The sequence below is a fragment of the Limulus polyphemus genome, unplaced genomic scaffold (genome assembly GCF_000517525.1).
Source record: "Limulus polyphemus unplaced genomic scaffold, Limulus_polyphemus-2.1.2 Scaffold2473, whole genome shotgun sequence".
Lineage (NCBI taxonomy): Eukaryota > Metazoa > Arthropoda > Merostomata > Xiphosura > Limulidae > Limulus > Limulus polyphemus.
In genome coordinates, this window is record NW_013668083.1 from 53,759 (window position 1) to 76,815 (window position 23,057).

Below are 23,057 nucleotides of genomic sequence, written 5' to 3' on the forward strand. Positions count from 1 at the left end.
GCGAAATACATCGAAATATTGGAGGAAAGACTCTTGCCACTTTATTCCTCGGATTTCGTGGACAAGAACACAACATTGTTCTAAGAAGATGGAGCACCGTGTCACACTACTAAAAACACCCAAAAGTGGCAGGAAGAAAATGGTATCCAGAAGTTGCCCTGGATGATTCTCACGATGCCCCAAAGGATCAACGCACTCCACGAGGCGAAAGGAAGATCTACTAGATATTAATTAAATTATAAATATATCCATTCATGTGAATATGACTGAAAAATATCATTTTTTTCTGAAAAGGTGGTGTCTATTTACTTGTGACCATGCTGTGTATATAAATTTTATGTTCTTAATTTTATATGGAAATATTTTATAAAATCCTGAATTTCTTCTAAAAAATGTTTCATGAGGTATGCATGTGAGCAGCGTGGAGTAGCTCATGGATAATGTAATTCAGCGGTGTAACATGAGCTCCACATTTCCCAAGTGATATACAACTTATAATGGAGTGAATAGTAGTTAGGGTTCAAAGGGCAATAAAACAATACAATTTAAGTATAAATAAATGTATACTGTTACGAGTTTAAAGCTACTTAGGATAAACAAATGTAGGTTCATGTTACAATTTGAAGTCACTCTAGAAAGAAAAAAAGGATAATTTAGATTTTCTTTGGTGGTTATGAGGTCAGTCAAATTGACCAACGTTGTATAGAGTTAGGGTATTTAGGATGTTTTAGAGACAACTGAACTAAAATTTGAGATTTTTCAGATAAAGAAAGGTATTTTCAATCTTAACATGAAAGCACTTTGCACTCGGACTAGTAAAAAAGAAAAAATTCCAGGCAATATATCACCTTTCTGCTGGTAATACATAATTTGGAAAATGGTAAATATCACATTCCAAATGTTTTTGTTTTTCAAGGTGGTTTCAGGTTACAGCTACAAAGGTATGATAAAAGTGGAGATTTGAGACAAATTTTAAGAATAACTTTGTATGTTATTAGATAAACATAATGAAGCCCTATTGAGGAAATATCATTTCTGAACAGACTAGATGCCAATAAGATACAGCTCCAACCACACTTTCAAATCATTGTCAGTTCTTTTGTAAAATGCAAATAGAATAAAATACAATTTCAAGACATCTCCCATGGACTTTTGTGCCCTTGAGTTTCTCAAGTGGCAAATAGTCATCTGTGCACGGCTTATGGTGTTTGGGAAAGCATGTAAAAAAAGATGGAGTAAAATATTAACTTAAGAGAATTGCACAAAAGCTTCCAGCACTGTAAATTACACTTTAGAGCAATAAATCATAGCTAAAGCTATTACACAGAAAGCAATCAGTGGTGGAAAAAGGAAGTTTAAGACCCAATCAATCATTCTTGCATCATTGCCATAGCTTATTAATACCACTCCCTACTTTTCTAGAACTCTCATAATATTATAAATTTCATTTAGAGTGGTTTCACTATTCATTGCTTTAACATCACTTTTATTTAGCAGTTCATATATTAATTTTCTTCTCCTTAACCTTGTTTGCTCTGTCATATCTATCTTTTTTTTATCCATCCCTTCTAAAAGTTAACATTTCCCTACACTGAAAATGTATTTCCAATGGATTCTTACCTCCATTCATATAACAGTTTTTCTCGACTTGTAATGCCTTCTATGTGCAAATTTTCACTCACCAATAAATAGCCTTAAAACTCCCACCTACACTCACATGAGGGAGCTGCATGATAGCATGCAAATAATCATGCAACAACCCTCCACCAATAAGAGTGCAACACAACTCCTAGCACAGCCGACTCCCTCTATGTAGCTTAGCTCAACTGCACTTTGAGATTGAACAACATAACAAGAAAAAGGCACCAAAAATGGGGAGGAAGGGTGGGTAGTGTATAGAAAAATGTTAACTTCCAATACAACATCTTACCTCTTCTCACATTACAGCTAGAATCCCACACTGAACTTGTGGAGGGACCGGTGTAACATGACCTAGATGAGCCCCCTGAAGAAATCCCATGGGGTGTGTGAATAAAGAATATGTAAAACACATCCCTGGGAGACCACACCACTTTTGGCTCAGGTATACTCCTCACTTCTTAAAATTTATGTGTTGAAATAAGGGCAGAATCATAGGAGGAATCCCTTAAATGAAGGGACCCCTGTGTAAAGTGACTAGGATGAGGCAGCAATGTGGAATTCTACCTCAATTAACACCAACTGTACTTTGATATAAATACCCTGCCCATTGTAGGAAGAGGGTCCTCTAACATTCACCCCAGACATAGGATCATCATGTGTGCACATCCAACACCAGTACCCACCAGGAACCAATATCTGTACAATGGTAGGAAGGTAGACAGCAATGTGGCAGCTCAACTACAGTCCAGAACCAGGTGACATTGAGAATGAATCATCTAGTCCATAGTAGGAGGAGGGTACATGAGTTTCTCACATGTGTCTGGCCCAGATCCAACCAACAACAGTACAACCCCAGAACTGCCATCCAGGCAATGGTAGGAAGGAGAGTGCAAAACTGAAGGGGTGAATTGCATTGTGGCAGAAATTATCCAGTCCATAACAAGGTCCATCTGGAAAGAACATCAGGTCCATGGTAGGAGGAGTATCTATACACCATGTACTCTGGCAGAACAACACTGCCCTACTCTCAATTGAGTGGAATTGAGCACTCTAAGGAGGAAGCCTCCATGGTCCACCACCCCCAGTGACTAAGAGCTGTTAAGCAGTAAGGACTCCCATACTCCACTGGAAGAAGATAGGGAATGCATTGGAGAGTCCAGAGGAAAGCAACACCAGAGACAGTGCAACAGGTAACCACTAAACCTTATATTGACAACAATATTCCTGATACAGGCAAACACAGGAGCAGCATGGATTGGCAGCAATCACCTTCCACTCTACTCATGTTAGACCATTAGTGTACAGTTCAGAGCAAACATATTTATGATGTAAGTCACCAAGGGGCAAAACCTACAAGTAGTCTTGTGGAACACCCAATCTCAATGGTGGGCATTATTGACCTGAATGGCCATACAGTGCAGGTTCAAGAATAGGTATACCTGGTCGGGCAACAATCTCCACCAAACAAGATCTGTATATGCAAGGAAGACCTCTGTAAAAAAGAATAGTACAAAAAGAACATCTACCCACTCATATAAAAACTGTGAAGCTCAAAATGGTGACAGGAAGAAGAAAGTATGCTGTAGAGCAGGAAAGGGCCAGATGATGTAGATAATGAGAGATAAATGTATGAGGAGTAGTCTACATTCCAACACAAGCTAATATTCTAAAGGACGATGGAATCGGGCAGCCAGGGACATGGTATGGTGATGGATTTGATGGTAGGAGATGACAGTCATTAGAAGAAAGGGAAGAATAAGCCAGATGAATCAACTGATAAATTCAACCTGTAAGGATAATAGGAGAAATACCACAAGAAAGAGAAAAATAAGCCAGACAAATCAGCTGGCGAATCCAATCAGTAAGAGTAATATGAGAAATATTACAAGAAAGAGAAAGTTTGAAATAAATAAACAAACAGGAACTACAGAAAGGAGCAGTGTGAGCCATGCAACAATGTAAAGCCCAAACAGGACATAAGAGGTGATCCGGGTTGAAATGAAGATGTAGGTGAGATATGGAAATGAGGGAAATGGGTGTGAATATCAACATCCACACACCAAGAAGAGAAAAAAAAAATCTTTAAGGAGAGATCATATAAGGAACAGGAAGACATGGGCTGAAAGGAAGGAAGACTGAGAGCATAGAGGATGATATTGAGGTTCCAATCAGTAAGGCGGAAGGAGGTGGAAAAAACAAAACAAAAGGGTGAGGACAAGAGAAGTGAAGATATAGTAAAAAACATGTGAAACAGAAGGTAGCTGACAATGCTCCACAATAACCAGCAATAGTGGATACCGACAGTCCCTTGTTGAAAAGCCAGGTGCAGGAGAGTAGGATGAAATAGAGGAAAACCAAGATGAGAAGACAAATGATGGTACACATACCACTTACACTGGTACACTGACATGAAGGAGGGGCAAAATGAATGGGATATTAGGGAAGAAAGCCACAGGGATTGTCTGTCCCATATGGAGAGGGACCAGACAAAAGCCATGCAAGATAAAGCATGAGAGAGGAAAGATGTAGCACACCTGAATGAGGAGGGTTAGTGAGAGGGGAAGAGAAGGTGTCAGTAGAAGTAAAAAGCACAGTTCTGCCAGCCAAAATGAAGCCACCAATACGACTTGACACAGAGTGGCTTGTATGACAGTGAGGACACGATGAAGAAAACATATAGGAGGATATGCATAAAAGAAACAGTAATCCCACTCCTGACTGAGGATATCAACAGCTACAGCCAAAGGATGAGGAATAAGAGATCAGAACCTGGGAAGCTTAGAATTCAGGTGGGTGGTGGATGCATTCAGTTCCAGAGTACTCCACTCAGAACACAGCCAACTGAACATCTGAGGGTTGACGAACCACTTCATGGGGAGAATATTGTCAGGGTGCGATAAATGATCTGTGACCAGAGGCAGGTCACCTGGTATATGAAATGCCATCAAACAAAAGGGATGTCTGTGGGCCAAAACAGAAAGTCCTACATGTGTAAAAAAAAGAGACCTCAACCGAGTGCCCCCTTACCAAGTGATGTATGAGACAATCATGAAGTTGTTAAATGGATCATAACAAACTGTTTCCAGAGACACAGACAGAAATGAACCAAAGCCTGATGAACAGTGAGCAGTTCTAAGAGACTTATATGCAGATATGACTCTGCTACCAAACAATGTCCCAAAATCTCCTAAAAGTCCAGATATGCACCCCAACCTGAAAGAAAGGCATCGTGAAGGTGCACCTCTGGGTGAGGAGGAGGAGGAAGAGGAACACCCACTGCATTGTCTGAGTTCAACCACCAGGTAAACTCCATATGCAGGGAAGGAGGGAGATGGATAAGGGTGTCCAAGGATCCAGAACAAGGTTCAACTGATCTTGTAAAACCCACTAAGGAGGTTGCATGTAGGCTCAACCTCCAAAGAAGTCCACATCCCTAAAAAAGATAGGCCCTCTCACACAGTTGGAGAAGGTGTGGAGAAAATGGTCCAAACCAGAAGCTCCACAGTTCACAGGAAAAGGGGAGAAAGTTTGGGCAGGCTGAGATGGTAATTGAAAAATACAAGGTATTGAGTGGGGGGGAAAAGAAGGACTTCTCCACCCTGACCTGCCAACCTACCCAAGCTGATTCTCAAAAAGAAACCGAGTGTGAAGGGAAGAGGTGGATGCAAATGAGCTAGAAGCAGCCAGTCATCTTTGTAATGGTGGAAATGAAGGCCCCTGGAATGGAGAAGACAGTTAAAGGCTTGACTACCTGACAAAAAATGTAGGGAGCCAAAGACAGCCTAAATGGACGAGTCCAGAACTGGTAGACACAATCTCAATGGAAAAAATGATGAAAAAGCTGGGCTGCTGGGAAATTGTAATGAGGAGGTAAGCAATCGAGACATCTATCTTTCTAATCCACAAATCTGGAGTGAAAACCCAATGGAGAGATAGGTATTACTCTATGGTGAATCGAGGAATGTTGAGGAAGCATTTGAAGGAAGACCGATATGTGATTAGATAACAGTCCCCAGTTTTCTTGTAGACAATGAACAAACAAGAATAGAAACCTGACTAAGAAGGATACACTTGTTCCACAGCGCCCTGGTGAAGAAGGTTGAGAACCACCTCGGACAGACGCTGGCTGGAAATGTACATAGGTACGAAACAAGATGTGGGGAAGAAAAACAAAGAACGAGCCCTTCGTAAAAAATCCACAAAACCCAAAGGTCTGTGATGAAAGACTCCCATATAATGGTAAAATGGAAAAGCCTGGCCCTCACTGAACCTTTACCTTCCACATAGTCACCAAAACTGCCAGGGCACTGAAGTCATTGATAAAAACAGACAGTTGACCTCGGAGACCTGTGAAGCAGGAATTGCTAAAGGAGAGGAAGAAGAGAAGGTTGAGACAAATGATAAGCCAATGAGGAAAGTGATGTGTGCAACTGGGCAGACTCCACTCTGGATTCTAAGAAGTTAGGAAGGCTTCAAAGACATCTTGCCTTAACCCAGTAGCTCCCTGTGCCATTTTTAAATTCCTTTGGTATTACGTTACATTCAATATTTAGTTAAACCACTTTACTATCAATATATGTCAATGAAATTAACATTTTAATGTATGTTATAATTTGAACTGTTATTTTATCTATGTTTTAATTCCTATTTGTCAAAGAAAACATTTAGAAAATACTTATTTTGCAGTTTTTGTGTCATGATTCAAATGCTATGAAAAATCTCCATTTTAGCAGGAGCTGAGTATAAACACACCCATTTATGATGTAAATGAATGTCTAGCCACCAAAGTAGGTCTATTTACCCTTTTGACACATTACATATTCACTGGTAAACAGACATAAATTTTACAACCCTTGACGTGCGCCACACTCACTTTCTATACATTGCCTTGAGATCAACAACATACATGTGGTTAGTTGACACAAGTGTATACAGTCATTAGAAAGAGCTCAGTTTACACTATACTTTTTCAATGGTTAATTTGAAATTGGCATGCAGTTTTCCTCACAGTGCACATATAACTGCTGTTAGTATTGTTGTCTGCTTGATTGACTATAGCACTTATGGTGGTTTCTTACCTAAATATGCTATAGTTAGAAAGAAAGCTAAATAGTTTCAGTCTTACTTTTATACTTTAGTTAATTACATATTATTTGTTTTAAAAATCATACTTGAAAAGTTTAATGACTTTTATAAGTTTAACTTCTTGTTGCTTGGATTGTGAAAGTGTATAAACAAGATGGCGTCACCTGCCTGTGCAAATCCTCAGCAAAACAAGTCTGTATGAGGGTCACAGTATAATAATAATAAAGCTCTGCCTGCCCCAAGTGACGTATTGGCATAAACAATAAAAGACAGAGAACTGGAAACGAAAATTAAAAATAAACTATAAGTGAAAAGATAAAGAGGTGAAATTATGCATATTAAAAATGTTTCAAAGACTTATACAAAAAGCTAAAAGGTATATGCATATTTCCATTTCTTAATTTTAAACATTTCATTGCACTGTACATTGATGGTAATAGGTAGAGTTAGTGATATAGTAGATAAAATGGAAAATAAAATATAAGCATTAACCTAAAAAACTTTTTATATTCATTTATGAGGTTCTAGAAATTATGCAAATGAAACGTGAAAACTGGAAGAAAAATAATAGTATTTTTATACTTCATATAAAAATCACCTTTCAGGTGAACTATTCAGAGTCCAAGTGCAAATAAATACATGCTTTTAGGAAAGTTCTTGTTAAATTTCACACAATTTCATCCACTAGTTTTATTTTAGGAATGAAATATTATGATAATGATGTTAGTTGCTACAAATCTTAGCATGCTATTGGCAAAGGGTTAAAAAAGGGAACCCCTATGTAAGTCCCATAAGGAGGTTGAGGGCAAACAGACATGGAACAAAAGGGCATCCCAACCCAAAAGATCCCCAGAACAGAGAAGCCATGTTAGGAGGGAAAGGGCAGAAGAGGACAATCGTCCTAGAGTGGAAAACATCAAAGCACAAGTCTGCACACAAAACCCATCTGAGGAACAATGAAGGACCTCAGACAAAAGGCTAATAAAGGAAAGGGAACAAAGGAGAACAGATAAGGTAAGGCAGATACGGGAGAACTGAGGTTGTGAAAATGTAACTGAAGTATTGTGATCCAAGTCCCATAGTGGCAGAAGAGGACCCAACTGCTGTGAGTACAGAAAAGGAAACTCAGACCTATGGTAAGCCAAAGCATGGGCTTCCATATTACATGGGAGATGAAGCATACTAACCCCAAAACATAATTGGTCTGCAAACCTATTGGTGTGGGCCCCAATATCTGGTGAGGGAGGAGAACAAGATATTGGGCTGAAGATGTCTCACTTAAAAGGGAAGGAGAGGAATCAAAGGAAAGAGGAGAAAAGGACAAAATGTAACAAAGCTGGTTGATCAATTCAAAGAAAAGAGGAGGAGGAGGACTGGGCACATCCACTGGAGCTACACGTGACTGTGTGGTATAGGATGGGGTAGAAAACAGGTTGTTAAAATCATCTTCTTTTTCAAGTATCCCTGTATCATGACAAAATAATCTTTAAATGAATCTGAAGTCTGTGTAAAAATAGCCAACTCCTGGTGAACCTGAAGCTGTAGATCCAGCAGTAATAGTAGTAGAAACATTAAACTCTGAATTCATGATAACTATGAGTTTTGGTTTAGGAAAAAAAATCCATACAGGGAGCTCAAAAATAAAAAATAATTAAAAACACATAATATTAATGTGTACAGACTAAAATTAGGAAACTGAAGTGTAACAAACAAGACTAAGATCTCCAAAAACAAACAACTGATCAAAATTTTGTGAGTAACACTTGAGTGAAACAAATGTGTAAACACCAAGAGTGCCAACTGAGAAGTGAAGTTGAGTTAAGCTGCACAGAGAGAGTCAGCTGTGCTAGGAGTTGTGTTGCATTCTTATTGGTGGAGGGTTTTTAGATGCTATCACAAAGCTGCTTCACATGGAAACATGTAAGGGTATGTAAGAGCTTCAAGGCTCATGGCAAGTGAACATTTGCACATATAGAGAGTAGTACAAATATTATTTATGGGTCTGTATATTACTTGAAATCATAAGAAGTATGTGATTATTAAAAAAATTAAAAATAGATAAAATTTGCATTTTATGGAGGATACAATTTTTTGGGGATTTCAAAATAATGTACTAAAACATTAAAAGTAATAAGTTCAAATCTGTAGCAAATATAAATATTGCAATCATTTCTTATAAATACGATTTCCTAATGTAATTTTCCAAGATATTAAAGATCATAATGCAAAAAAACTAAATTTAATAAAAGTAACAGGCTTTATGTTTCTTAAACTACCTACATTTGTCAAAGTATTTATGAATTTTCGAAAATATTCGTCCACCAGTTTTATTGTTGGAATGAAATATAGCAAGATTTGCATTGCCTACTAAGAAAGTTAGTAGCCTGTAGTCATTGGGTTAAACCTCCTAAATAAATTTCAAATGCTTTTTTCAGTAAAACATTATATTTGATTTGTTATTTTCTCTACCCTAACTCTATACGAGGTTGGTCAATTTGACTGACCTCATAACCATAAAAAATTTACAATTAAATTTAAATTATACTTTTTTCTTTCTAGAATGACTTCAAATTGTAACATGAAACTACATTTGTTTACCCTAAACAGCTTTAAACTCAAACCAGTATACATCTGTTTACGTTTACAGTTAACTGTAATTTATTGCCCTTTGAACTGTATCTAACTAATATTCTTGCTATGCAAGTTGTAAATCACCTGGAACATGTAACTAATGTTACTCTATTGAATTACATAACAACGAGCTACTCTCGAGTTGCTCGGGAACATGCCTCATGAAAATTTTTTATTGTTATTATTCTATAATTTACTTAATCTCACTTTAACTAACCTAAAAAGTTTCTACTTTTAACATTTTAGTTACTTTTAAAATAAGGAATAAAGAATAAACATGAAAAACCAGGAATAAAATGTTTAACTGGGTCTTTTTGCTGTAAACTTCTCGGACGGGTAGTAAATAAGTTAAGAGGAGAGGAGATACATAGAGAGCAAATGTCAAAATTCTCATACTAAGGGAAATTCGGGTTTTTTAATATTGCCTATAAAACCAAGAACTTAAAACATCTAGAATATTAACATTTTAATTATTAACTATGTTTTATGCCAAGTTTATACTGTGATAAGAAAGTAGTTTAAATTTTGAAGGTAACTCACTAAACGTTTGTGACACATGCAGAAAAAAAGATGCCCGTAATGAAAGTGTTAATCCAGAAACAAAAATACTTTCATATGGTTCTGTCTGGATGGTTTTAATCATACAGCCTAATACAACCTGATTTCTAAAAAACTTTTATAAAGAGAAGTTAATCTAGATGGTTTCACTAATGTTGAATAAAAATCTCTCCAAAATTACTTTTTTATTTTACGTTTTGAGATACTTCTTATTAATGACAACAGAAGTGTATTTTCAGAAAGGTATAACAGTGTAGTTTGTTTAGACAGGTTTTATTCTAGAAACAGACAAAGTTTTCATAATAATTCACAAATATATGATTTAATACTTTTAATGTTGTATGTGAATGTGGTATCGTGAATGCCATTTACTAGCAGAAGTAAAATGTTTTAAGAAGATTCTTGCAATCTTATTTTTACTCAATAAACAGTACAAATGAGTTAACTGAACTAAAGAGTTAGAAAACTATTTACACAAGGTTTAACATAAAAAATTTTACGATACATTCTATGGCTCTTAAAGAGGTGAATGCAGAAAAAAGTGGTTGTGTGAAATCCTACCTGTTATATCAGTTTGCCTTAACATCAGTTTCTCTTTCTCTTTACTTTCAACACTTGCTGATGAGTGTAACTTTTGATACCACCAGATGGCTTCATATGATTTTTCTCTTGCTTCCAGCTTATTCAACTTGTTTGCAAATCCACCACTAAGAATACAATACAAAGTTAGAATACACTACATTTTTATTTCCTTAACAAAAATTAAAACAAAGCTCAAAGAAAGTCTTAAACAGAGAAACATGGTATAAGCTATAAATATTTTCAAGGATGAAACGTAGCAAAGAAATTATCTAACATGATATTAAGAAATAATGCAAGATCAAAAATTACATGCATAACAAATAGGAAACCCAATACCTCAAGAGCCTTTCAATCAAATTTTCTTCTCTAGAGAAGAAACTAAAATGAGTATAAAGTTCTTAATCATTATTTATCTCACATGGGTCATACTGAATTGCTCAGGTCAATTTCAAGCACTTTTTGGAAACTGAAATCTACATCAAAATCAATTGAATTCCACTGAAATTTTATAAAATTCATATATATTTGTTCAACATATGAATGTAGACTGAAAAGAAAATAAAGACTATTTATTGTGCTGAACTCCACAACATGCTTTAAAGTTAGATACATCAATATATTCTGGTATAATATTTTCAAATACTTTTACATAAAAAGGCCTCATTTCACTTGAGCTATTTATAGGCATTAAACTTTCCAAATTCCTTTTTAAATTGTTACTCTTATTTTTCTCTCGCCCATAATATTTTTTTTTTAAATTTTCCATCCTATTCCTTGTTTACTTCTCTCAAAATCACTTAAAACATCGGCTTTTTATCAGTTATAAATAATATAGAATTAAACGTATGAGAGAATTATTAACAAATTCTGAAAGAGAGGGTGTGACAGGTGGGTGTGGCAAGAGGGGGGCTGATTTTCTATTTGATGGCTCTGTAAACAAACAAAATTGAAGGCTATAAAAATTATGGTTTGTCTGAGCAATGACGAATTTTAGTGAATTTATGTTGAATTTCATACTTATTAGAGGTGTGGTGGATAAAATGAAGATAACATGCTAAGAGAAAATGTGTCACATGGGTCACACTAGCACAAATTCAGGATTTTTTTAAATATTGCCTTATAAAATTAAGAACTTAAAACTTATATACTATTAAAATATGGATTATTAGCTAAAATTGTATGCTATACTAATTGGTATGGTGGGGGTACCCCAGCCAAACAGAGTACCTGTCAGTCAGTCCAATTCCTTGCAATACCAAACACCCAATCTTCAGTTTGATGGAGAAGGTATGCTGGGGTTACCCCGATCAACTAGTATATCGTATCCTAGTAGGAAGAGGGGTCCCAACTGGAGGGGTGAACTGCATTAAAGTGGATGTACTCCACTTTCCGTGTCTGTGGAGGGATCTACACCAGCAGAACACCACTGCTCTAATCTCTTGATTGAACACATTCAGGAGAAAGCCTCCACCACTCCAGTGGTCAGGAACTGGTAAGTGATAAGGACTCTTGTATTCCATTTAAAGAAGGGGGGTGATGCATTTGGGAGTCCGGAGGAATATTGACACTGGAGACTGTGCAATGGATGACCACAGTAACCTTGTTTGAGAAAGTAGACAAAAAATGACAAGGATGGGCAGCTATCTCCTTCTGCTTTACTCATGATAGTCCATTAGTCAGTACAATCTGGTACGTTCATAATTATGAAGCAATATACCATGAAGAGAACCCATTTCAATATTGTGTATTATACACCTGGAGAGAGAGGTATATATATATATAAATTGGTGGGTCCAGCCTGTAGTTTTCTCTGGTGGAGCATCCCAGTCAACTGCTCACCTGGTCCAACTCCTTGTTTCACCAGCCTCCAGGTCTTGACTCATCAGAGGTTGTGCACCAGGGGTATCCTAGACAGTATATACATAACCTGCTAATTATAGACTGTACAGTGCAGATTTTTCAACTGACAGCCTAGTACGTATACCTGCACAGGCACCACTCATCACTGAGTGGGATCCACTACCTATAAGGGAAATGATCCTTTAGGGAATAAGGGAGAGAGAGAGAGAAAAGTAAACTTATTGATTCAAAAGTTGGAACATCATGCACAGAATGGCAACAGGTTGAATGTGATATCTGGATGGGGAAGAAACAGTTACATGATGTAAGTAATGGGAGATGAACATATTCAGTGTAGTCCTGTGCCCAATTGGATGATCTCTTCTACACAACAATGAAGATGAGATACGACGGAAAAGGTAAGGTATCAATTCTGGTGAGATGACACCTGGAAAACATGTTCGGAATTTGAAGATGGGGATGAATACGCCAACTTGATAAGTTGAAAAATCCAATTTGTGAAATTAGAAGGGGAAACATCTTGGAGTTAGGATGGGGTCCAAGGAATGTATAACAGGGAGCAAAACCCATGGAAGGAAGCCGTGTCGATAATATAACAACAAAGAACACAAACTGGATATAAAAGTCTACTTGGATCTGAATGGGAATATAAATGTGAAATGGAGGGGAGGAAAATTAGTGTAAAGAAAAAGTTGCTCTCACAATCCACCAATGTTTTGGGAAGGAAATTACAATCCGAAAGGAGAATACAGGTGTGGTGGTAAAGTGTAAACAGGCCAAAAGGACTAGGAAGTAGGTTTTACAGGAGAGATGGCAGATGGAACAGGCAGCCAAGGGTTCAAAGGGAGGAAGGGTAATGGTGTAGAAAACAACATTAATTTCCTAACCCAGCAATACAGTAGGTCAAGGAAGAAGATAAATCTGGAACAAACACAAAAAATGGAAAAGGAGGGAGAGGAAACACTTTTCAGTACCTGGTAAAACAGGTGTTAGATAAGGCTTTTTGATACCCTGCAATAGGAGATAGTGATGAGTTATGACCAAACAGCCAGGTAAGGAATTCTGTAAGGTGAAGTACAGTTGGCACAGAAACCATCGGTATAATGTCCACCACTTTCTCTGATAAACCATGAGTGAGGAAAAGTGAATAAAATGGAATAACATAGATGGCACACATGTAGACAATCCGGATCTCCTCAAAAGGGACTGGTAAAAAAAAAACACACTTGAAAACAGAGCAACTGAAGTTGACAGAGGAGAGATGGTGAAAGAGAGGTAATGGGGTAGGATTTGAATCGGAGGACAGCATATAGGTACAAGTTGGTTCAATCCTGACAGAGAGCATCCAAAAACAAGGCCTAGGGATGTGGTACCAGTGACCAGAACAAGGGCATTTTGGAATTATGATGTGTGGCAAATACATCTAAATGAGGAGTACCCCATTGTGTGCTCAGTCACTGGAAAACCAGAGAGTTGAGGAACTACTGCATGGGGAAGATCTGGTCTGGACAAGAAAGAAAATCTACAAACAGACCCAGAACATGACACGCAATGAGGCATGTGTGAAAGGCATGGGCCCAAAAAAGTAGTTCCAATGTTCAGAAGCATAGCAAACAGGAACAGGTGCCACCCTGGTAATTGATGTACGAGACAACTGTCAAATTGTTGGAATGGATTATGACCACTTTGTCTTGAACTGAAGGACGGAAATGATCCAAAGCTTGAAAACGGCCAGTAGTTCCAAGATGTTGATATGTAAAGTCAACTAGACCAGAGACCAACAACCTGAAATTTCCTGATGCTCCAAGCTCACTCTTCAACCCCCAAATGAAGCCTCTGTGAACAGGTGCAACTCAGGATGAGGAGGCAGAAAAGGAACACCTGCTCTGGTCGACTCGACCTGAGACCAACACCCTAAACATTCCTGATGCTCCAAGCTCAATCTTCAACCCCCAAATGAAGCCTCTGTGAAAATGTGAAACTCAGGATGAGGAGGCAGAAGAGGAACACCCGCTGTGGTGTTGTCCCCATGTAGCCACCAAACAACTACAACAAACAACCTGTTGTAAAAACCTGCAGAGGTTGGACCGACTGGTTTAATAGCATCCTTGAGTAGAAGAGTCCAAACCACTTCAGAGAGACACTAGCAAGTTGTGGGTTCCTGAGGAAGAGGAGAATACACAGGGGAGTGAGAAGAAAGTGGATGAAGAGTCCTTCAGACAACACCTGAAAAACCCAAGGATCAGAAGTAAACTCCCACCATAGGTGAATAAATCTTGACAGGTGTGCACCTACCTTGCCAGAACCCACCAGATAGTCACCAGTACCATAGGTGGTGTATGTTTCTATGGTGAGAAATACAATGGCTCACTGTGGAAACCCTGTAGAGAGGAACAGGTAAAGGCTGGGAAGGTGTGGGTCAAGAAACAGTAATGGGAGAAGGGGCAGGTAAAGTCTGAAACAACCTGGAAACCAAGGAAGAAATGGAAGAATGCTGTCTAGCAGATTCAACCCATGACTCCAGAGACTCAGTGATGTCCACAAAAACAGATCTGCATAAAAATAGTACTACCCGATGATCATGCACATAAATTTGGGGTAGGCATACGTCAGACAAAAGTGCATCCCTATCCAGAAGATCTCAGCAGCAGAGAAACCATGTTTGGAGAAAGAGGGCCAAGGAGAATAAACACACTAATGTGGAAAGTATGAGAGTACAGGTTTCCAGTGAAAAACCCCTCAGGAGATCAGTGGAGAGCCTCTGTGAGGAGGTGGATGACAGAAAGGTACCAAAGGAGAAAAGGAGAGAGGTTAGAGTAAATAGAGGCTGGAAAATTGGATCTGGGAAAACCTAACCAGGGACTCAGGGTTGGCCCCACACACTTGCCTTAAAGACACCAGGTGTAGGGAGTCTAGGAAAGGTAAATCTGCTTTGAGATAAGCCAAAAGCAAAAGGATCCAAAGCTTGAGGGGGATGATGCATGCTAGATCCAGCACTTAATTGAACCTAGAACTGATCAGTATGGACCCTGATATTCGGAGAGGGAAAAAACAAGGTATTCCATCATGGGAGTGGTGTGTATAAGGGAAGGTGTAGGGTCATATGAGACAGAGGACACAGACAAAAGGTAGTATATCTGTGAAATAATGTACAAAAAGGCTGAGGGAGACCTGGCTGCTTCCACAGGTAATATACGGGATTGCATGGGGAAGGACGAAAAAAGGCTCTCCAAACCCTCATTGTCTAAACATTTTCCTGACAGGGAAGTTCTAGTCCAGATTTGCGAAAAGCCAATTGTCTTATGCAGTGTTTAAGTTCCCATAGAACTAAGGCCAAGTATTCCTCCACCAAAAGTGTAAAACCTGAAGCCTAAGAAATATCGTTTAAAGTAGAAGTAGTCACACTAGTAGTAGTTATGACACGAAATTCCAAGTTCATGGTTCAACTGAGATCAATTCACCAAGATATATAGTGAAGAAAAAAATACACTTAAGTTTACTCCAACTCAAGTTGTAATTAAGATCATGAACTATTTCAAATTATTACTTGGAGAAACCATGCAAAAAGAAATTGAGTGCAAATGTGGAGAAAAAATTAGCATAATTCAACAGTGGCTAAACAAGAAGTGAAGGTTAGGTCGAATAATATAGAGAAAAGTGTGTCTCATTCCTATTGTTGGAGGGTTGCCGCATGCTTATTTGCATGAGAAGTTGCAGTAAAACCATGTGGGGTAGAAGGGAGTTTCAAGACTAGTAGCAAACAAAAAAAATTGTGCACATAGGGCAACACTGAATGTGAGAGGAGATAAGATACTGTATTGGAATTTTTAGGTTAGATAAGGTTAGATTAGGTAAAATAATAATAATAAAAATTCCTCATGGGGTATGTTTGCGAGAAGCTTGTGCTTTACATAATTTGATACAGTAACATAAGCTGCATGTTCACCACATGATTTACAACTTATGTGGTGGGATTCTTAGTTAGACATGGTTCAAAGTGCAATAAAATTAAGTATAAATACATGTATACTATTAAAGGCTTTAACCTATTTAGGATAAGCAATTATGATTTCCTGTTACACTTTGCAGTCATTACAAAGAACAAAAGGATAATTTAGATTTATTTCCTAATTTTTTATGGTGGTTACAAGGTTGGTCAAATTGACTGACCCCATATAGAGTTACAGTATAAATAATAACACATAAAATGTAAAGTTTTTCAGAAAAAACAAACAAAAAACGTTTGATATCTATTTAGGAGGTTTTATGGTTTATGCAAATGAAATGTATACATTTTCAGATGAAAAAAAAGTATTTTTAACCTTAACATGAAAGTCACTTTGCACTTGGAGCAATCAACAAAGTTTTAGCAAAAATATTTAACTAAAAATTTTGAGTTTTTGTTTACAAATGACTTCTAATGTTTACCAAAACTTGCTTAATTTCATTAATACCTCAACTACTTTAAGTGTTATATTATGTATAATAAAACTACTGAAATCAACCTTAAATTCTTTTTCTTTTTCTTCTCTGACTCATGTGTGCAAAGAATTGTTTGGTCATTGTTTTTCTCTGGAGTTTTCTGTTGCCATGATACTTTTTGAAGCCAGTCACTTCCTCGTGGAAATGAAGTGACACCAGGTGGAGTTTGTGAGAGAGAAGAAGTGATATGCTGACTAAGAGGAGAAGAAATAAGCTGAAATAAAGAAGATAAATCTAATAATTAAAGTTTTTTACCATAACTATGAAATTTTTAACAACATATAATTGTTGCCATCTTAAAAAGTAAACATAATATTCACACAACTTTCTGGTAGATGACTTTGATTTGGCAAGTAAAGTTAACACCCCTTAAAAATACCCTTATCCAAAATCTTTATTAGAATTTGATCCAAATAAACAATGCATGCTAAGAATAATCTTAACAGTTCAAGTGCTGAATGTTCAAAAGTCATTCACCTTTTTACTTCTGAAATTCAACAGAATTACTTCTTCTATTTAAAGGGTTCTCTGTCCCGGTAATGCAATATTTCCAAATTAATTCTAAAATTAAATTACTACATTTCTTAAAGTTTAAAAACTATTTTTATCAAAGTTAAATATTCCTCAAAATCAGTTAAAGAGTTCATTAGTTTGTTCAACATAGGTGGGGCCATAACCTCTAGATATTTAATGATTATTTAAGTTTCATAACAAGTGCATTAAAAATTAATTATTTTAAAAGTAACAGTTATGATAAATTTGTTATTTAACTCTGTAAGAGTCATATGTTGTGTATGCAGTTTGATTGTTGTACTAGGCTTTTGTAATATTACATCATCTTACTCAAAGCTTCCAAGATTGTCAAGTTATGTGTAATATTGTTGCTAATAGAGGGCTAAATAGTTATAAATATGTGCAGATACAGCAAGATAAAGATAGATAAAAGTTAGTTAGTGAAAGAAAACGTGAAGTTAGCCAGTGTGTGAGTGATTAGCCTTAACAGGTGATTTCTATACTGTGTTTTACAGCTGTACTATAACAACAGAGAGAGAGGAAAAATAATTTGTCTAATCAATAGTGTTCTGCAGTAACTGAATCAGTCTGTATGGACTTTTGACAAAAAAAAAGACAATTATTTGAAGTTTTGGATACAACTGTGGCATCCAGCAAGTTAAGTGAAGTTAGACTGTGTAAATGTTAGTTTAGCCATAACAAGCAATATTTTAAAGTACATTTCACAGTTTAACAGAGATAAGGAGAATAATTTGTCTTGTCAGTGGGTGTTCTAAAGTAATTGAACCCATATGTGTGGACTTTGATAATTACTTGAAGTTCTTGATGCAACTATGGTAACCCACAGGGAAACTTAAAGGAATTTATCACAGATTGTGTAGCAAGAAGCACAGTAGAGGAAAATAATTTGTCTTGGCAATTGAATTCTAAGGTAATTGAAAAGGAAGCTTATTTTAGACATATTTCCCACATAAGTCTATGGCATAGGAAAAACAGGTTTCTAACCAAACTTTATTTTTGATTCTCCCATTAATAAGACTAAAGTACTCTAGCTCTTCACAAACCAATGTATATATATACACATCTTTTGAAAGACAACGAAAAAAAATCTCTCTCAATGTACATCTTTTACTGCAATAAATGCTACAAGTATACTTTCCCTCTAGTGCTCTCCTGGAAGATTAACAGATTGGTTAATCAATACCTAATACCTCTAATCTTGTAATTGTTCTCACCTTTACATGTGGAATTAGTACTACACTGTAGATCGCCTTGACAACTGAATTAGTGTTTTGCTAATAACAATAATGAAAATTAATTAAGGCATTGTGTTCAATTGTACATCTGTTACTAAAGCAATTTGAAACATTACTGTAACAGTTTAAAGTGACAGTTTAATGCTAAATAACAAAAGAGAAGGTATTTTCAGAAGTACATTTATTTTTAGAACTGTAATTATTCTACAAGCAGTCAATTTTAAAAAGCTGAAATAACATTGGGTGAGTGCATAGAAAAAGCCAACTTGCCCATATTCATTCATCATTTGTACATACAAGTAGATGAGTTGAATTTTTGAGGTTTGCAGAGGGTTTAGATGTGTAATTTTTTCATTTGTCTGTCAGTTATTATTGTCTTGTTTGCATTTGTTGAATTCATTTAGAGTTTATATAACTATTTTGAATAAAAATTGGATAGTGTTATTGAAACATTGAATTAAGTGTTGAATCTCTTCATCAGTGTTGTTGTTGGTGCATATGGAATTATTTCATTTAGAAGGTCTTTCAGTGTGCCTAGTTTTTGTTGAATTATAAGATTAAAAAAAGTTCATCGTAGTTTACATTATACATGATTTTTATGTGAACAACCTATGGGGGGGGGGGGGGTGATGTTTATATTTTGAAAATGCACTATGAAGTTATTTTCACTTTCAACAGTGAACTGTATGTTGTTCTTGTTCTGAAAGAATAGTATTCATTCATTTTTATTTGTAAACATCATCCACATGTTGAAAGCAAAATGAAGGATGTGTTTATGGCATGTTGTTCAAAATGATGTAGAAAACAAAAATGGTTGCTAGTGTACCTGACAGAGAATTACTCAATGAAAATGATGCTCATGGTGTATAAAATAATGGAGCCAAATGAAGTACAAGCTGATTAGAAAGTTTGTCAATCAAGTGATTCACAAGTCCATATACATCCACTGATACATTTTAATCATTCACATATATAAGTCACTGAACACTGATTCATTTTTTCATGTTAACATAACAAATTATGTCTAAAAATCTTCAGACATCCTGTAGGTTTGAGTATTCATAGCTCAACAGTTTGGTGTAATGGGAAAATGTGAGCTATATGAAACATAAGCAACAATGGCATTCTGTATTCAAACAAATCAACAAGCTGTATAAAAACAGTTCATAATAAAATAATATTAAGATATATTCATTGATGAAAATAAAGAAAACAATTTTATAGTTCAATAATAGTCTCAAATTTGCTTTTAAAGAATTTTGATTTATGTTATCACAGTGACCATATAATGGTAAATCAATTACTATTTCATAATTATTAACATTGTTTTCATAGTATAACAGTCAAACAGTCATTTGAGAATGATATTAAATATTTATTTAGAAACAATCATATAACTGTAATATATAGCATTTTTTCTTAATATAAGAATCTTAAAAAATCCAAGTTTCATCATCTAAAAAACGTGAGTACTCATTTTAATATTTTATTCAAAATAAATACAGAAGTTGAGTCAGTTATATTAAAACAATTCTGAAGTCTTTTCACATCACTACAGTCCATGTCACTAAGTCCCATCATGCTCTACCTGACAGGGGAAAATCCTGACAACAGCCCTGCAGTATAGTTTCCATTGCTAAAGGCTCAGACATAAGACTGTCATATCCAAAGTACTAGACCCTTCCTTGTGTGCTTTCCATAATGTAATTAGTGTGTGAGGACAAAAGTTTGGCAGTGCCAGTTTCAACAGTAGGATCACAGAGAAATCCACTGGCACTGCATTTGATGACTTCATCAGTATGTCCTCATACAGAATAACATGAATACCCATTTCATTCTCCAGCTGCTTGAGGTATCCAATGGTTGAACATATATGTAGAAGCAGCTTGTGTATGCATGACTTGTGTCACTTTTCCACATGGAAATCATTCTTGGTTATGTTTTGTACTTTTGCCTGAGGCAAGTGGACAGCTTTTTCCACTGGCCTTTGTGTTATGGATTCCCATCTGTTACAAGATACTTCAACTTGCTTACCATAGCTGAGATATGACTTGTTTCAGATTTCTTTCTGAATGGTACTGGTTCCCCAAGTTGATCTACGTTCTTTATTTTCCAATGCTATTCAATTCAAGGGATATTCTCATCTTGGAAATTATGAACTGATTGTATGAATATTTTATGTTGGAAAGAACAGTCATATACCCATTCTAAGGGTGATTAATTTTTGGTGCATCACTACAGTTACGAAACACTAAACAATGTTAAAAAGGAATTTGATACCTGCTGTTCCACTGTAATTTGGTTGTCATATGACTTGTTCATTTGCATATTCCAAATAATTTTAATAATAAGTAGCCAAACAATGATTTAATAACATCTTTAACACACTATAAACTAAACTGTATTAAGACTGCACTAGTACTTTTGATATGTTTTTAAAAGTTGCATTATAAAATTCCATATTAAGAGACATTATCGCAAAGTGTTAATATGAAAATAATTACTTATAAAGCAAATAATATAAATGGCTTTAGCAGCAAGCATTAATTCTGAAAAAATATCATTAGTACAAAGTTCTCATTTTGCATCAAATTAGCTAAGACATAATTTCATTCTACTCTTAGTTAAGACATATTTTAAAAACACATTCACAGAGATCACGATACCTAGAGACTGTTGAAGCAACATGTACATTACACATACAAATGTTTATATAATGCACACACTTTAACAGATGTACATTCAGAGTATACCTTACTACAATGGATGTAGCATGTATATATATGTATCCATCTATGTATGTGCAAAATAATAAATACAATGTGGTGCCATCTATTGAATGGAATCACAAACAAAAATCAATACAAAAATTTCACACTTTGGGTATTCAAGATTCAGACACTTAGAAAAATAAGTATAATATATGCAACAACCATTTCTTTATCACAGAAACACGATTTTAAATAAAAGTACTCTCCTCAGAACAAGAACACGACTTTCACTAAGACTGTATGTGAGAGTGTGATTATATCTTTATTGACATAATTTGTAAATATAGTACTATATATAAAAATATTACAGTTCATATCAGCACAATCTGAACACTTTTCCTGTGCAGTACTTCCTAGGAAAATCCTTTTTTCAAAAATGTTCACTTTTTATATTTTTTTCAATGAGGTATGAATAATACAATTAGAAATTACTAGCACAAATAGCTGCCTGTAGGGTAGCATTTCTGCTAGTATGAAATAATCAAAGTTGATCAGAGTAAAATTGTTGTTCATGAGTTTTTTAACGTGTTTTTACATAATAGTAGTTGTTATGATAACGTAGACACCAGAAAGATGTTGTTCTTAAAAGCAACTTGAAGTCAATGTGCCCTAAAATGACATGTCCCAGAACAGGTGCCATTTAGTATTAAATATTACCAAACTTTTAACATCTGAAAAGTAAGATTTCCCACAGATTAAGCTATTTCCTTTTGTTTGTTCAATTGCTGTTTGCTCCAAAAAGATGATAAGCATGTATTTTATTGCTGTTCTCAGCTTTTCATATGGTACTGATTAACACATTTAATAATGTTTAAAAAGCTTAATTACTACAGTATAATTTTGAAACATAAAATGCTTCAGGTAATACTTTTTTTTGTAAATAAAAAAACAAAGAGTTGGAACAAGTGGGTTCTACATTTCAAATGCATTAAAATGTATTACTGTATAAAACTCTACACTGCGACTTAAGACACATTTTATGTTATTATAACTTTGTTGTTTCCTCAAATCTTTCTTAATGTTAAACCTTAGAAGTAAAAGTCTGAATATGTTTTACAGAAAAATATATTTATACTTCTTAACAATAGCCTTATCCTAATACAAATACTGCACCAGCTAGTTTTGCCTTAAAAACATCAGTTACATTAAAGCTAATGAAATTATTTAGCCTTTTTAGAATTAATATTGATTAAAAAGATAGACCAACCTCTTCCTGAGAATCAAAACTGTGAACATTTGGACTGTCCTTTAATTCATTGCCTTCCTTTTTGCCTAATGAGGAAATACACTGAGATTCAAACTGATCTATGATTAGCTCATTCTGGCTACTATCAGATGAGCAAGAGAGACAATTCCATTCTTCGGTAGCATAAACTATTTCAGTACCTAAGGAATGAGAGTCAAAGTGTCAATAAAAATTAAATATACATTGTGTAATTAAAATTATCTTCAATAAGACCATCTACTTGAAACAAACTTCTTTACCATTTATTCACTGACTATCACCGTAAAGGTAATATATATACTTATGCTACTGTACATTTAACACTACATTCCTCATATACTACTCTAATAAGTATTTGAGTATGAAAATAATTTTGGTTTTAATTTGCTTTTTCATTTTATTAAACCACTGACTGTGACTGCTCTAAACGTGCACAGAATTTTTGCCAGCCAT

The 23,057-nt window shown here is 35.6% G+C and overlaps 1 protein-coding gene across 1 annotated transcript in view; it reads right to left on the reverse strand.

The window, feature by feature from the left end:
• LOC106467060 overlaps positions 1 to 23,057 on the reverse strand; it is an 83,911-nt gene that overhangs the window by 23,005 nt on the left and 37,849 nt on the right. The window contains exons 4-6 of the mRNA XM_013927375.2: positions 22,587 to 22,765; positions 16,863 to 17,053; positions 10,477 to 10,622 (exon numbers count right to left, since the gene is read on the reverse strand). Of these exons, the coding sequence (XP_013782829.1) occupies positions 10,477 to 10,622; positions 16,863 to 17,053; positions 22,587 to 22,765 (516 nt within the window). The remainder of the gene's footprint in view (positions 1 to 10,476; positions 10,623 to 16,862; positions 17,054 to 22,586; positions 22,766 to 23,057) is intronic.